Here is a 16558-nt window from a genome sequence, read left to right on the forward strand (position 1 = left end):
GCACGGGTGGGGGCCAGCTGGTTTGCCCTGAAGGGTGTCCCGGATCAGGGTGGGGGTCCCGCTTGGGTGCCTGGCCAGCCTGGATGACGGGCTGATGGCTGTTTTTAAGCTGCCCGCACCCCCTTTAGGGTAGGGGTCCCCACTGGGGTGCCTGGCCAGTCTGGATGAGGGGCTGAGGGCCGTTTTCAGGCTGGCAGGTGACTGGAGCTCCCAGCCTGTCCTTTTTTTCTATTTTTTTTTCTTTTTATTCTGGGATTTATTTACTTGCTATGGCTGTCACTGGAGCTGAGAGCCGGCTTTAGCCCTGAGGCCAGCTCCAGCTTGAGGCCTCAGCTGCTGAAAGCAGATATCTGGGCTTTGTTTAGCTTCTATAATTGAAACTCTATTGCCATCACTGCCGCTCTAAGCTCTGAGCCCGCTGCCGGCTGAAAGCAGGTTTCTGGAGCTTGTTTAGCTTCTATAATTGCAACATTGTTGCATCCGGAGCTCAGAGCTGGGCGGCAGCAGGCGGGGAACCTTGGCTTCCTCCATCACTGGAGCAAGCAAGCCTCCTGTTCACTTCAGCTGCCTGGCTGCCAGCCGCCATCTTGGTTGGCAGTTAATTTGCATATCCTGCTGATTAGCCAATGGGAAGAGTTTGGGGGTATGGTCAATTTGCATGTTTCTCTTTTATTAGATAGGATTAGGTATAATAGGATATTATAAAAATTAAGTTATGAAATTTTTATTACGATATTTCTTACATACCGTTATATTGGCTGGGTCGCAAAGATATTCGTTGTGGGCTGCATATGTCCTGTGTCCTGCGAGTTTGACATGCTTGCTGTACAGGTTTGTAGCATAGGATCAGTAGGCTATACCAGATAGCCTAGGTGTATAGTAGGCTGTACCATCTAAATTTGTGTAAGTACACTCTGATGTTTGTACAAGGAAATTGCCTAATAATATATTTTGTAGAACGTATCTCTGTCATTAAGTGGTACACAACTGTATCCTTGGGAAGAAATTATGGTGTCCTTTTTTTAGGTAGTACCATTGGGGAATGGAGGAAATTGAATAGTTGAAAGTTTTATACAGTAGAATTTATAAGTCTTGGTGATGGGTTTGCTATAAGTATCATATACTTATAGTTACCTTTTAGATATCTGTATCAGAGGGTTGTACTGTCCTTCAGACCCACCTTGTTCAAAGCCACATATGCCATTCATTCATATCAAAAAGTAGTCTTTCTGTTGCCCTGGCTGATTTGGCTCAGTGTATACAGTGTCGATTTGCAGACCAAAGGGTCTTGGGTTTCATTCCGGTCAAGGACGCATACCTGGGTTGTAGGCTCCATCCCTGGCCCCAGTTTGGGTGCATGGGGGAGGTAACCAATCGATGTTTCTCTGTCTCTGTCTCTCCCCCTCCCTTCCACTCTCTCTGAAAATCAGTGGAAAAAAATATCTTCTGGTGAGGATTAACAACAACAACAAAACGGTAGTCTTTCTGTTGACTGGCTTGTTTCACTGATTATACCACCTTTTTTTCTTTTTTTTTTTTAAATGAGTTCTCAGGAAGTCATACTCATTGGGTTGAAATCTTTGTTTATATGTCTTTTGTAGGTATTCAACCATTAAATGGAGAGCAAAATTTTCCCATAAGATGAAATTCACTGAGAATACATTAAAGCACCTTAGTCCTGCCATTTAATAAACATTCAAATATTAGCTGTTTTATTTATTTATGATTATCCCTACCATCTCCAACAAGCTCCAAGTTCCTTCCCTTTTCTACACTGTTAGGGAGTGTTAGCAGAATTGTTAAAAATAGGCCCTGCAGTTAGCCTGGGTTTGAGTCCTGAGTCCATCTTATCTTAGTAACTTTGGATAAGTTAAATAACATAGATCATTTTCCTCATCTGCAAAATGAAGTTTGAACATAAAGTGCTGAGCACAGTACCTGTAATATGTAAGTACTTGATAAGCATTACCGATTAAATTAATTAAAATTTTTACCTCTTATAGTGCTTGTCATTTTGTGCTTTGTGACTAAATTCCTTGTGTATGTTTTGCAATGTAAGTGAACATGAGGAATAGCTCATATCAGAAAGAAGAAGACTTTATTCCTGAGTTTACATGCATAGTTTCTTTGTGGAAGATTTCATTTTAAAAAATGCTTATTAAACATTAGAGGCCCAGTGCATGAAATCCGTGCTTGATAGGATCCCTAGCAGCTGCCAGCTGCTGGCTGCGGCCTCCCTCCCTTCCCCTGGCTGGCCCCGCCCCCTGGTCAAACTCCGGGTGAAATCACAGTCGAGGGGAAAATTTGCATACTACACTTTTATTATATAGGATTTTACTTTTTCTCAAAGTAATATATACAAAATTTTAATCCCTGAAGCAGGCATTTTCTGCCCACTGTTTACCACCCCCAACTCTTCTCTGAGACTTTTTTTTAAAATAAAGGATTTTTAAAGTAATAATGATAAAACATTGTAAAAATTAAATACAAGAAACTTAGGAGTTTTCTTTATCTTGTCAAACAAAGCTTTGGAATGGAGATTGTGCTTATAAAATAAGACCTAGTTTAATTTTTTTGAAGGAATATGGAAGAACATAAGCACTTTTAATGGTTTTTAGTTCTTATAGTCTGAATGGCATTTCTACATAATATTATCACCTATTTCTAATTTATATGACTTCAGATGTCATGTGTTATCTTTCTACTATGATAAACGTGTATCTTGTTTACTTACTATCTCCTTTTCCCCACCAGGGAAATTTCAACATTATTTTTCTTCCTTTTTTTTATTTGTATACCTACCCTCTTTTTCTTAAACCATCAATCACAACTGTTCATCTTTCTAAGCCTTTACCTCTTCCTCCCTCCCTGCTTTCCAACTTTGGCCAGCTGTACTCCTACTTACAACATTTATATTCTGTCCTGCAACCAAAATTATCTGTGCCCTGGCAAGTTTTTTATTCTAAAAACTAAACAATAACCTTATTTACATTATTATAACTGTGTGAACAATGTGTATTGTAGAGATAATTATAAGCCACTCAAATGAGAACATTCCAATGGCAAATATATTAAAATTGTCATATACTTCATCAACTATGTAAAGTCATAATACATTTTAATTGTGGGTTCATATTTGTATCTTGACTTTCTCAACCTTGAGTATATTAAAAAAAATATTTCCCTATGCATAGTTTCCCCCCAAAGTTTTTTTTTTGGTTTTTTTTTTTTTTTTTTTAGTCCTTACCTGGGGATATTTTTCCTGTGTTTTTTTTAGAGGTGGGGCGGGGAGGGAGATAGAGAAACATCACCTTCATCACCTTGAGAGAAACACTCTGATTGGTTGTCTCCCATACATGCTCCTGACTGGGGCTGGGGATTGAACCTGCATCCGAGGTACCATGCCCTTGACCAGGAATTGAACCCAAGACTCTTTGCAGGCTGATGCTTTACCTACTAAGCAATACCGGCTAGAGCTCCCTTAAAAGTTTTCAAATTTTGTTTTTTATGTGTACATCCTTAACCCATCTAGAAAATTAATTTTTGCTTATGTTATGGAGTAAAAGTTTAATTGTCCGAGTGCTATTTGTTGAATAAGTCTATCCTTCCTGAGGGATCTATAGTGTCATCTCCATTCATGTATCCAGTTTCCATGTATGCTTGAATCTGTTTGCTTTCTAGACTATTCATTTGGTTTATTTAACTACTAGCTTGTGCTAATAATGCTACACTATCTTACATATAAATTTTATAGTAGCTCTGCTATCTCATTTAGCAGAATGTAGCTTATTCAGCTTCAGAAGTATTCTTGTGCCATTGCTCTTGCATATTCATTTTAGAATCAGTTTTACAAGTTTCATGAAAAGCTGTTGAAATTTTGATTAATAACTGGCAATATATTATGCTTATTATATGACAGACATTGTTAACTAATGTAATCCTAACAGCCTTACAAAGTAGGCATACTGTTATTATTTTCACTTTATGAAGGTGGAAGTTGAAGAACAGCCAGATTAAGTAATTTTCCCACTTTACACAGTAAGTGGCAGAGTCACAATTTGAAACCATGCAGCCTGGCCCTGGAGTCCTTGCTCTTATACCATAGTATTGGAGTTCAGTTGATGCTCTAGATCAGTTTGTGTGGAATTCATGCCTTACATCATGATTTCACCTATGAACAAGGCCTCACTCTTCATTTAAAGAGATGTTTTTTAATGTGTTTCAGTTATATAATTATCTCTATACACTTGCATTTCTTCAATTAGATTTAGTGATAGGCACCTAAGCTTTTGTTGTTGAAAATGATATATTCATTTGAACTGCGTGTTCTGTTTGCCTATATTTAGAAATAGAATTGGTTTTTGTTTTATTTATGTATATTTCTATGTAAATACAGATATATACATAAATAAAAAAGATACATATATTGATCATGTAGCCATTTACCTGTTGAACTCTCACTATAATTTGTCAAGTCTCTTCCGGCCCGTTTGAAATGAATAAAACTAAAAAAAAAAAAGACTGTACCCTTTTATGTAATGATGTTTATTTTGAATTTATATTAGTTCACACAAACACTCCATCCATGCTTTTGTTCCGGCCCTCTGGTCCAGTTTAAGAACCCATTGTGGCCCTCAAGTCAAAAAGTTTGCCCACCCCTGGTCTATACTGTATCCTATATAATAAAAGGCCAGCCACCATAAGCATAACGACCAGAATGCCCAAAGACTAGAACCACCAAGGCCCCTTGCAAGGCTGGCCACGCCCCCAAGCATCAGGCAGGCAGGCAGAGTGGTTAGGGGTGATCAGGCAAGCAGACCAGCGGTTAGGGGTGATCAGGTAGGCAGGCAAGTGGTTAGAGGTGATCAGGTAGGCAGGCAGGCCAGCGGTTAGGGGGAATCAGGTAGGAAGATGGCCCCTTGCCGGCCTGGCCCCGCCCCCCAGCAAGCAGTTAGGGGTGATCAGGCAGGCAGGCAGACTGTTTAGGGGTGATCAGGCAAGCAGACCAGCGGTTAGGGGTGATCAGGTAGGCAGGGGCGATCAGGTAGGCAGGCTGGCCAGCGGTTAGGGGCAATCAGGTAGGCAGATGGCCCCTTGCAGGGCTGGTCCCGCCCCCCAGCAAAGAAAGAGGGAGGCCCAGGCCACTAGTAGCGACTCTGTGGCAGGTGTGCGACTCTGTGGCAGGTGTGCGGCCGGCCAGCGATCGCCCCGCAGAGGGATGCCCAGGCCAGCCAAGCCATCGCACCCCACGCCTGTCACCTGCAGAGGGAGACCACCAGTGGCAGGGGAGGTGAGGGCAGTGCTGCACAGATGCCAAGCAGTGTTAGCGGTGGGGATGGGGCCAGCTGCCTGCAGCTGGGGGAAGGAAAGCCCCAATAGGCCCTGATCTCAGGCCAGGCCTAGGGACCCTACCTGAGAGGTCCCAGATTGTGAGAGGGTGCAGACCGGCTGAGGGACCCTCTCCCCCCTTCCCCGAGTGCACAAATTTTCGTGCACCGGGCCTCTAGTAAGCTCATAAAAACTCAGCTGTAAAACAATCAGGTTTTGTGGGAAGGTTTTAAATTACTGATTTAATATCTTTAATAGTTATAGGATGATTAAGATTTTTTTTTATTCTTGAGTCACTTTTCTTTGGTAATTTCTTTTTAAGAAGTAGACTGAGCTAAGTTTATAAATGTGTCGGTATCAAGTGTATAATAGTTTATGTATTGTTTAATCTCTGCAAGATCTGTAGTTGTGGTCCCTTTTTGGTTCTAATATTGTTTATGTGGCATCTTTTTTGTAATCTTGTCAGAGATTGTCGTTTTTTATTTGTCTAGTCTTCAAAAACCAACTTTCTGCTTTTTTAATTGTGTGGTAGTTTTCTGTTTATTTGATTTCTACTTTTATCTTTAGTATCTCCCTTCTGTTAGATTATTCTGTGCTTTTCTAAGTTCTTATATTAATTTTTCATATTTTCTTTTTTTGTTTGTTTACTTTTATTATTGACAGTACTATATACAAATGTCTCTCATTTTCCCCTTTTTTTGCCCAACCTGTTCCCTGCCTACCTTTAGCACACTGTTGTCTGTGACCATGGGTTATGCACCATCTTTTCTAATGTAGTTTCTTAAAGATTAAATTTCCCTCCAGGACAGTTTGCATCTCTTTTAAAAACAAAACAAAACAAACAAAAAACCCAAACATTTTTATTGATTTTGGGAAGGGTGAGGGAGAGAGAGATAGAAGCATCAATGATGACAGAGAATCATTGATCGGCTGCCTCCTGCACTCCCCACTCTGGGGACCGAGCCCGCAGTCCGTGCATGTGCCCGATCGGGAATTGAACCTTGACCTCCTAGTTCATAGGTTGATGCTCAATCACTGAGCCATGCCAGCTGAGCTATTTTTAATTTTAAAAAATTTTTGATTCACTCACACCTGGCAGCTACTGTTGTATTGGCTGTTGTTGGCTGTTGTCATTTTAAAATATATATATATTTTATTGATTTTTTACAGAGAGGAAGAGAGAGAGATAGAGAGTTAAAAACATCGATGAGAGAGAAACATCAATTCAGCTGCCTCCTGCACATCTCCTACTGGGGATGTGCCTGCAACCAAGGTACATGTCCTTGACCGGAATCGAACCTGGGACCCTTTAGTCCGCAGGCCGATGCTCTATCCACTGAGCCAAACCGGTTACGGCTGTTGTCATTTTTTAAAATTGATTTTAGAGAGAGGAATCTATTTCTGAAGTCAATTCCTAAATGTTTACCACCTTAGTTATCAGAAATGTGTTTTTAATTTGAAATGTATGGAGATTAATTTCCCGTAAATTTTGTTTTACTAATTTAAATTGCATGGTGGTCAGAAAACTTGTTTATTTTACTGATCCTCTGAAAGTACATAGTATATTTTTATTAATGTTTCATATGTGCTTGAGAAGAATGAGTATTCTGTTGTTTATTATCAACCTTGTTAACAATGTTTTGCTCAAATCTTACATATCTATAGCAGTTTTTGCTTAAAGTATCAATAATTGAGAGAAGTATGGTATTCTCCCATAATCATTTTGGATTTTTCTATTTCTACTTGAATTTCTATTATCTCTTACTCTCCAAATATTAAGGCTATGTTGTTAGATATCTGGAAGTTATATTTGTTCTGTCTTCTTGGTGAGTTACATTTTCATCTTCATGTTGTTATCCTTTCTTTCCCAGGTAATCTATACTAATAAAAGGGTAATATGCTAATTAGACCAGGAGACCTTCTGGACATCCTTCCGGACAAAGCCATGGTGGCGGAGCCAAGGCAGAGGTGGTTAGGGGCAATCAGGCCAGGAGAGGAGGGCAGTTGGTGATTAGGCCAGCGGGGTGGGGGGCAGTTGGGGGCGAGCAGGCCTGCAGGTAGAGTGGTTAGGGGTGATCAGGCAGGCAGACAGGTTAGCAGTTAGGATCCAGCAGTCCCGGATTGTGAGGGGGATATTCGACTGCCGGTTTGGGCCCGATCCCACAGGACATCCCTAGAGGGATCCCAGATTGGAGAGGGTGCAGGCTGGGACAACCCCCCCCCCCAACCCCGTGAACGAATTTTGTGTACCGGGCCACTAGTCCTATATAATAAAAGGATAATATGCAAATTAACTGAACGATGGAACGACCAGTCGCAATGACATGCACTGACCACCAGGGGGCAGACGCTCAACACAGGAGCTGCCCCCTGGTGGTCAGTGCGCTTTCACAGAAGCCCTGAGCTGGTGAGTGCAGTGGCGGTGGCAGGAGCCTCTTCCACCTCTGCAGCAGCTCCAAGGATGTCCGACTGACGGCTCCTGGACTGGGAGAGGGTGCAGGTTGGGTTGAGGGACCCCCTCCCCAAGTGCATGAATGTTGTGCACCAGGCCTCTAGTCCTTACTATATGCTTCTGCTTTGTCATTAGTATAGCTACTCATAAGTAGATTGAGGGGTATTAATATTTTTTTCTTGCATCCTTTGCTATTAACCATTTTGTGTTTTTATGTCTTATATTCAGAATATAATAGGAATTATTCAAAGTACAAATCAAAAATCTCTGTTATGTAACTGATGAATTCAGTCCCTTTTATATTGTGCTAATTGTTGAGCTAATAAACTTGTCTACCCAACCCCTATATTATCCAAGTCTTTTTTGAATTGGCAGTTTTTAAAAAATTCTGTTTTTCCCTATATTGTTTTGAAATTATACATTCGTGTGTGTGTGTGTGTGTGTGTGTGTGTGTGTGTGTGTGTGTTTGTGTTTGTGTTACTCTTAAAATGCATTGTACATCTATCTTTCGGTGAACTCTGTTGATTATAACATTTGTTCTTTTTGTTTATCTATGGATGTCTTTGCTTTTTTCTTATTTTTAAAATATAATTTGTTGAATACATGTTCCTAGGTTGACTATCATTTTCTCTCAATACTTTGAAGATGTCCTAATTTATTCTGGTTTACATTTTTGATAAGGGGAATTTTGTGGTGTATCTATTTCTGGTTACTGTTCACACCTTGCAAAATGATTATGTTAAGTCTTTAAGGTTTGTTTCTTCATATTCCCCCAATCTGTGGGTATTCACACTATGACATTTATCTTTTCTAGTTATAAATTAACTTTGCATTATAATCTAATGAAGCACTTTTGGTGGGAATTTTGTCTTTATTTTCTAGTACTTTTTGTTTTTTCTCTTGTTTTTAAGTACCAAAACTTATGTTTTGTTTTGTGTATGTTTTTTCTTTAGTTGCCTTTCCCCACCTTCCTGGTTCTGCTCCTTCATGGCCTAGTCTTGTGGACACCAGCAAGCAATGGGACTATTATTCAAGAAGAGAGAAAGACCGAGATCGAGACAGAGACCGAGACAGAGACCGAGACCGAGATCGTGATCGAGACAGAGAAAGAGAGCGCACCAGAGAGAGGGAGCGAGAGCGTGATCATAGTCCTACACCAAGTGTTTTCAACAGGTTTGTTGAGTGTGCTGTAGTTTGTATATATATGTTTAATGTGTACTTTAGAATTTGTATTCGATTATAGGATGGAAAATTCGATTTAGTTGGGATAGCATTGCTCGAAGAGTGTTTAGGATAACCATTTTAAAAGCATCAAGGCTATTTAATTCTTAGGGATTCTCATTACCTAAAACAATAGTCTTCAAATTTGTTTATTTCTCTCTTAAAAGAATTTTGGAAACTTTGTATCCCGTCACATATCTTGCCATCTAAAATGTTTTTTCATTTAAAAATTTTAAATACATAGTTGAGCAGATTTTTTGGGGGAAGGGGGCAACACAATTCAATCCAATTCATTTAGAAATTAAAGTTTCAGTTTTCTCATTTTCTTGGAAGAATACCAAAAGGGTTTTACCAAGACTTGTCAAAAGACTACCAATTATTTATCTTAATATGCTCAGAGGTTTGGGGAAATTAAAATGCTATTATTACATCTTGGCCAAAACAATCTTTAAAAAAATTAAACACCTTTATGTGTGTTAAATATTTATTTCTAGCAAATTTCCTATATTCCATTTATGGAAAATAGCTACCATATAACTTAATTGGTAAAAGATAGCTCTCATTGTCAAGTCAGACAGCCAAATCACATTCAGTTCTAATTGTAAAAAGTCTGGCTTCATTTGCTATTCAGTCAAATGAGTTGATCTGTATTCCATATCCAAGTCTAATTAACACATTAGCCACACAGCTTACAATAAGATGCTGCCTTTCAACACTTTGCTTTTCTTAAAAGGGTTTTTTTTTTTTTAAAGTTTTTACTGGTTCAGGGAAAATTCTTATGACTCCCACCACACTATGATATATATGAAGTTAGAACTCCCATTTCTTACTCCATACTTTGTTCTTAAATGAACAGTGTATAAGATAGGAAAACCTAAACTCCTATAGATGCTTTATGGCTCCTTGAATAAAATAATTCTCACTGGCACTAATATTATAAATTAGATCTGCTTGATGCCATGATGATTTTTATACCCTGAGCCAATGTACCATAGTAAAATTGGTGAAAGGAGTGCCTTTCTTTTGTAAAGGGCAGGAGGGTGATTTTGAGAGAAGAGGTTAGCTGGAGAAGTGGCATGATGTTTTACATTAGGCAGTTCAGATTTAGGAAAGAGTAAATACGGATGTTGAGGATCTGGAAATTGACTCCCTAAAATGTCTGTGCTATTGGAAAGAATTCATATACTGCTGTGGGGCTGGCATGTACTGCTGACCGAAAGAATAAATTCCTAATTCTTATAATCCTCAGTCACAGTCATGTACTTTTCTAGACTTTAGCCCCAGTTCTCTCCCAAGCCAGTGCACCGCATGACTGATTGCTGTTCTGGGAATCCCTCAAAGTTTTATACTTTGTTCATGTTGTTCCTTACCTCTCTGCCTTACAAACTTCTATTAACTCTTCAAGGTCCTCTATGAGCTTCTCTGAACCTGAAGGAATTAATTTTGTTCACATGTTTCCTAAACACTTTGTTTCTTTTTTTTAATTCCTCACCCGAGGATATTTTCCCATTGATTTTTAGGGAGAGTGGAAGAGGGAGGGAAAGACAAAGAGAAACATCGATGAGAGAGAAACACATAGATTGGTTGCCCCCTGCACAAGCCCTGTCCCAAAGCCCAGTCCGGGGAGGAGCCTGCAACTGACGTACGTGCCCTTGACCGGAATCGAACCCGGGACCCTTTGGTCCACAGCCCGATGCTCTATCCACTGAACCAAACCGGGTAGAGCCACTTTGTTTCTTAGTAAGTCTCTTTAAGGGCATTGACCACCATTTTTCCTTTCTGTATCCTCAGTACTTTGTACAGTAATGTCTGGCACACAATATGTCAGTGAATAAAATGACATATTTAAGGAGAGGAAGGTGACTACAATAGAGAAAGAATAATTTTGAAAAACTGTTGGTGAAACTCTTAGGTAGAAGCTCTTTATCACAATCAAATCATTAATTTGGGCATCTTATAACATATCAGTCTAGGTACCATCACAATGTAGAATGAAGATAACTTTTTTATATCAACTATTTTTAGGGATAAGATAAATGTAAGATACATAGACAATTTTCTGATTTTGCTGGATGAGATGAAGCAGTATATCAGTTCAGGGTGTGAGGATATGCTTGATTCAAGCAGCATTTGTTTTGTTAGTTGTGGTCATCTATTTATATACTTCCTAATCCAAAAGGTCCTTGGGGATTATCTAGTCTAAATTTCTACTTATCAGGTGAGGAAATGGAAGCATAAAGAAACATAAGACAATGGTAGAGCCATAATCTCAAAATGTGATCGAGATTTTACTTAAAATCCTCTCTAGTCTTGAAATTAGGTAGTTTAAAATTTTTCTCATTTTCCTTATTACTCCCTATGCACTTGATTTTCTCCCCATTTTTAGGGGGCGAGGGCAGAAGGGAGAGTAGCGATTCATTCTTTCATTTATGTAATTGACATTTTCTGAGTCCCTCTTCTGTACCAGGCACAGAGCTTTGTGCTGAGGATACAGAATTATTCATACACTGCCCTTTTTGATTTAACCATGAAATATTGTCAAGGTGACAAGGACTGGTTAGTTGTTTGAAACTTTACCTAAAGCAGTGTACAATAAGAAACTGGACAGGATTTATTAATCTTTTTCCTTTCAGTAGTTCCTAATAATATGACTTACGCTTTGTAGGCACCTGATAAAATTTTAAATAAGTAAAGGTATGATACATATTTGTGTGTGTGTGTGAGTGTATGTTTTGTGTTTCTGTGGTGGGACATGTACTGTTAACTTGAGCCATGTAGGTCAGCATGATTCTGTTAAGTTCAAGAGCATTACTTTCCAGAAAGTTGAATAGTTTCTAATGTAGTTAAAATACTTGAGATAGCACTGTTATCTCTAGAATGTCCATACTCACAAGTTAAGGAGCTTAATGCAAAACTTGATAGGAAAGAAGACTAAAAGAAATGGCTTTGATGGCTTTCCTAGAGCTCATAAATTTTCTTTACGTAAACATAAATAATACAGTTTATAGAATATTTGAGGCTAAGTTAACTGATTAAATTTTAAACACAGGTGTTACTTAATTTTTATTGAAACTAAAGTGTTAATGGTTAAACCACATTTAATTTTCAGGTTGCTATGCTGTAGAGCATCAGAAGTCAGTGTTTACCTAAATCTGACTAAAAGTTCAAGGCAAGAGGTGGAGGAATTTTGTGTTGTTTTGAATTATCCCAGGACTAAAGTGTTCTCTGGAAAATTCAAGTGAAGTATAAGTAAAGACCTTTTTTTTTTTTTTTTTTTTTTTTTTAAGACTGACATTTTAGCGATATGGCATGTAGTATGTGTTGTGTCACAAATTACAGGGTCATTGTTTTGAAAATTACAGACCAGTTTCAACATCTGGTCTTGAGGCCACTTAATTGTGGGCTAGAATGAAGTCTGTTCGTTCAAGGGTATTTGAATGAACTCTAATGATTTCCAGACCCAGAGAAACTTGTGCAGCAGCTGCTTATCAAAGAAAGGGCTAGAAGGAGGGATCTTTATATTTCATGTATGAGACCAAATCTTTTATCATCTGTGGAAAGTTTCCCATCATATGGCTGCCTTCAGTATCTTAAAAGGCCTCAAAGCTGTGAAGAATTGGTGCCAGGGTGAGAAGGTTACAGATGACAAATTATGAGATAATTGACTGTTTTAATGTAAATTCAGTTGGAATCATTACAAAGACAGCCTCATTTTTAAAGAGGATAATATTTACTACCATATTCATTTGTCCTGGTGTGAGCTAATTATTCTGCTTCAGAAAAATTAATTATTACAGGATCAGTCACCTTTACAAAAAAGGTTCTACTTCTGAAAAATTTAACATTAAATTTACTGAAGATGGTGAGCCTGTATATCAGCTGCCATTTATTGAGGGCCTTCTCTTGTACCAAGCACTTACAAATGCTATTGCCAGTTCTACAACAACCCTGAAAGAGATTGTTGCCAATTTTACAGGTGAGAAAACAGATGGATGCCTAGCGAGGTTGGTTAACTTACCCTAGGTCACACATTTAGTAAGTAGTAGAATCAAGATGTGATCCTGGGCCTACTCTGCCTGTACTCCTCCCACTACTCTACACTGTCTATCATGGCACATTGCCTTTTAGGTGACATGCTTCCACTTTCCAAATACAAAGTGCATATTTATGGTTAGGGAAAAAGTGTGTATGTACAGTATACATATGTATGTACACACAAATATATTTATATGTATATTAATATTTTCTTGTTTGGGGCGGGGGCAGCCTGGAGAGGATTAATGGGGGGAAAGGAGAACATATGTAATACTTTCAACAATAATGATAAAAAAAATGGTTTAAAAATGTAATGTATGGAAGTAATAACAACTTGGTCAGCAATATCTCTTGCATTAGGCACAGCACTACAGACTCATTACTTTTGCTAAGAAACCACAGACTGATTTGTTCTTTTATATGGCTTATATGTTCACCTTATTCTGTCTCCTATTGCTCCTACTCAGATCACTCAACTCCTTGATGCTTTAAACATTAATTTATATAATTTGTATATATTTCTAGAAACCAAGGCTCTTCAGCACACAGAGCTCTAGAAGACATTTTTATTCCTTCTAAGTGAGTTTACTGATATTAGGTTGTGGAAAGTATTGACTTCTATGCTGAACAAAAATCAAGAAAAAAAGACTTAAAGGATTAGGAGAAAGAAGGAGAGAAGGATGTAAGTGAAAGGACATGAAAAGAAGACTGGGCTAGGGAGGTAAAGAAAGACTAGCCATCACTCGCAGTTTTACCAGTTCATTCTATCAAGAGTCAGAAAATGGAGGTGCAGCTTTAAGTTTTTGCATTTGAAGTTGTTAACCATGTTGAATCTCTTCTTCTCACCACACACATACATAGTATTAAGTAATTGGGATGTCAGAATGCAAGTAAGTTTACAAGCAGCTTTTTGCGTGCATTTTGTGTGGATATTGTAGCAGTTGCTTCCCGTATGCACCCTGACAGGATCAAACCCACAGCCTGGGAATGTGCCCTGACCGGGAATCGAACCTGTGACCTTTCAGCCTGTATGGGACGAGTCTCCAGCCAGCTGAGCCACTGGCTAGGGCTGTTCATTTGTATACCGCTTTATTAGATGAATATACTCTTTATGTGAAGAACCTTTATCTACTTTCTACTCTGTAGTCATTGTGAGCCAAATATTTAAAATACATTTTTAGAATCCTGTGTGCCCAAGATTTTATAAGTAATATAAGAATTTTTGTTTGGCTCAGTGGATAGAGCGTCAGCCTGCAGACTGAGGGGTCCTAGGTTCAGTTTCGGTCAAGGGCATGTGCCTGGGTTGCGGACACATCCCCAGTGGGGGATGTGCAGGAGGCATCTGATCGATGTTTCTCTCTCATCGATGTTTCTGGCTCTCTATCTCTCTCCCTTCCTCTCTGTAAAAAATCAATAAAATACATTTAAAAAAAAAAGAATTTTGGTTTGAGATCTGAAATAGACAAACATGCTTTTAATTCTAAGAGGAGGAAAAGAAAATTGATTAAAATGTAAATGAGTTACAGCTCCCAATTTTTTGAAGAAAAACAGCATTGTTTTATAAAATTTCTACCTTATAACAATTATGAAAGCACAGAACAAAACTGGTTCCTTAACATGATGTGTAATTTTATATTTTGTGTTCTTGTATTAGATGTAGTACTTATTTGGGAATGGCATTATTTCCCTCTCAGTTCAATTTTGCATCTATTCTCTGTAAGATGCTAAAGTGGGGGCTTCTGTTTAGCACTCAGGTCACATCTCTTCTTTTAGAGTTTAGAATTGTATGAACAGTCCAGTTAATAAAAGTTGTTTCTATTCCAATTTCAGTGATGAAGAACGATACAGATATAGGGAGTATGCAGAAAGAGGCTACGAGCGTCATAGAGCAAGTCGAGAGAAAGAAGAACGACATAGAGAAAGACGACACAGAGAGAAAGAGGAAACCAGACACAAGTCATCTCGAAGGTCTGTTCTTTAATAAAATAGTGAATCACTTTGAAGTTGAGAAATTGATTTGACTTCAGAAAGTAGGAGCAAATATTTCCCAATAACCAGTAGAGCATATGTATTCCTAATTGGAAGATTAAGAATAATCTGTTGAAATAGTTGGTTCCTTTTATGCTTCAACAAAGATTTTTAAATCTGACAAGACTGTATTTAATACAAGTAAACCAAAATTATCATGGAATATGAGAGAATTCAGCTTATTACATTATCTTGTTAGGAGGGGGGAATTTGGCATATGAACCAGTCTTTAATAGTAAATAGTATTAAAGCAGTTTAATCAAAGAAAATTCAGGGCCTTGTAGTCTCAAAAACAACAATAGCACGCACACATAGATGTTAAATTTCAATGCCTATTATTTACCTAAAACCAACCATAGAAAGTATTTCTGTTTTAGTGCTTCAGTTTCTCATTTATAATTTGGTTTTCAGAATAAAGTATATGGGTCCTAGAAATCTGGGATGATATTGGTGAAGATGAGCCTGTAATCCTATATAATAAAAGGCTAATATGCAAATCGACCGAACGCCAGAATGACCACTGTGATGCGCACTGATCACCAGGGGGGCAGATGCTCAACTCAGGAGCTTCCACCTGGTGGTCAGTTTGCTCCCACAGGGGAAGCGCTGCTCAGCCAGAGCCCTGAGCTGGGCTCACAGCTGGTGAGCGCAGAGGTGGTGGCGGGAACCTCTCCCGCCTTTGTGGCAACATTAAGGATGTCCGACTGACAGCTTAGGCCTGCTCCCCTGAGGGCTCCTGGATTGCAAGAGGGCGTAGGCCAGGCTGAGGGCGCCCCCCCCCCCCTGCACAAATTTTGTGCACCGGGCCTCTAGTATAAATATAATCTCAGCATAAAAGTCGCCAAAAAAAAACACCCCAAAACTGGCTAATGGATTAAATCTTTTAACACCCAGAATTTAGGCAAAGTGGATTGATTTTTGTCATCACTTGTATACTTAAACATTTTTAAGAACACACCTTTTTTTTTTTAGTAATAGTAGACGTCGCCATGAAAGTGAAGAAGGAGACAGTCACAGGAGACACAAGCACAAAAAATCAAAAAGAAGCAAAGAAGGAAAAGAAGCTGGCAGTGAGCCTGCCCCTGAACAGGAGAGCACCGAGGCTGCACCTGCAGAATAGGCCTGGTATAACCTTTTGTGTATATTAGTCCCAGAAATAGATACCACAAATCTTGTTTATTTTTCTGGATAATGTTTAAGAAATTTACCTTTAATCTTCTGTTAGTATAAAAGCTTTTTCCCAAAATAAAAGCGAATTTTTCATGTTAAGTTAAAAATCTTTGTTTTGTAATATTTAAAAAATAAGATTGCAGTGATTTTATATCCAAGAAAGTATGTAAATGAGTCACTCATCAGGGAATTTAAAGAACTGTGTTTAGCTGTGTACATACCAGTATCTGATAAAGGTCAGGGTTCCACCTTGGCTAACATTTCCTTGAGTTAATCAAATATTAGTCTCTCAAGATGTTTCTCTGCAAAAGGCATCAAAGGGCA

General features: G+C 38.7%; 1 protein-coding gene across 1 annotated transcript in view; it reads left to right on the forward strand.

Moving 5' to 3' along the window:
- FIP1L1 (factor interacting with PAPOLA and CPSF1) overlaps positions 1-16341 on the forward strand; it is an 87824-nt gene extending 71483 nt beyond the window's left edge. The window contains exons 18-20 of the mRNA XM_014548458.1: positions 8734-8953; positions 14867-15004; positions 16037-16341. Of these exons, the coding sequence (XP_014403944.1) occupies positions 8734-8953; positions 14867-15004; positions 16037-16184 (506 nt within the window). The 3' untranslated portion in view covers positions 16185-16341. The remainder of the gene's footprint in view (positions 1-8733; positions 8954-14866; positions 15005-16036) is intronic.
- Positions 16342-16558: the final 217 nt, after the last annotated feature.

Source organism: Myotis brandtii, unplaced genomic scaffold, assembly GCF_000412655.1.
Source record: "Myotis brandtii unplaced genomic scaffold, ASM41265v1 scaffold51, whole genome shotgun sequence".
Taxonomy (NCBI): Eukaryota; Metazoa; Chordata; class Mammalia; order Chiroptera; family Vespertilionidae; genus Myotis; species Myotis brandtii.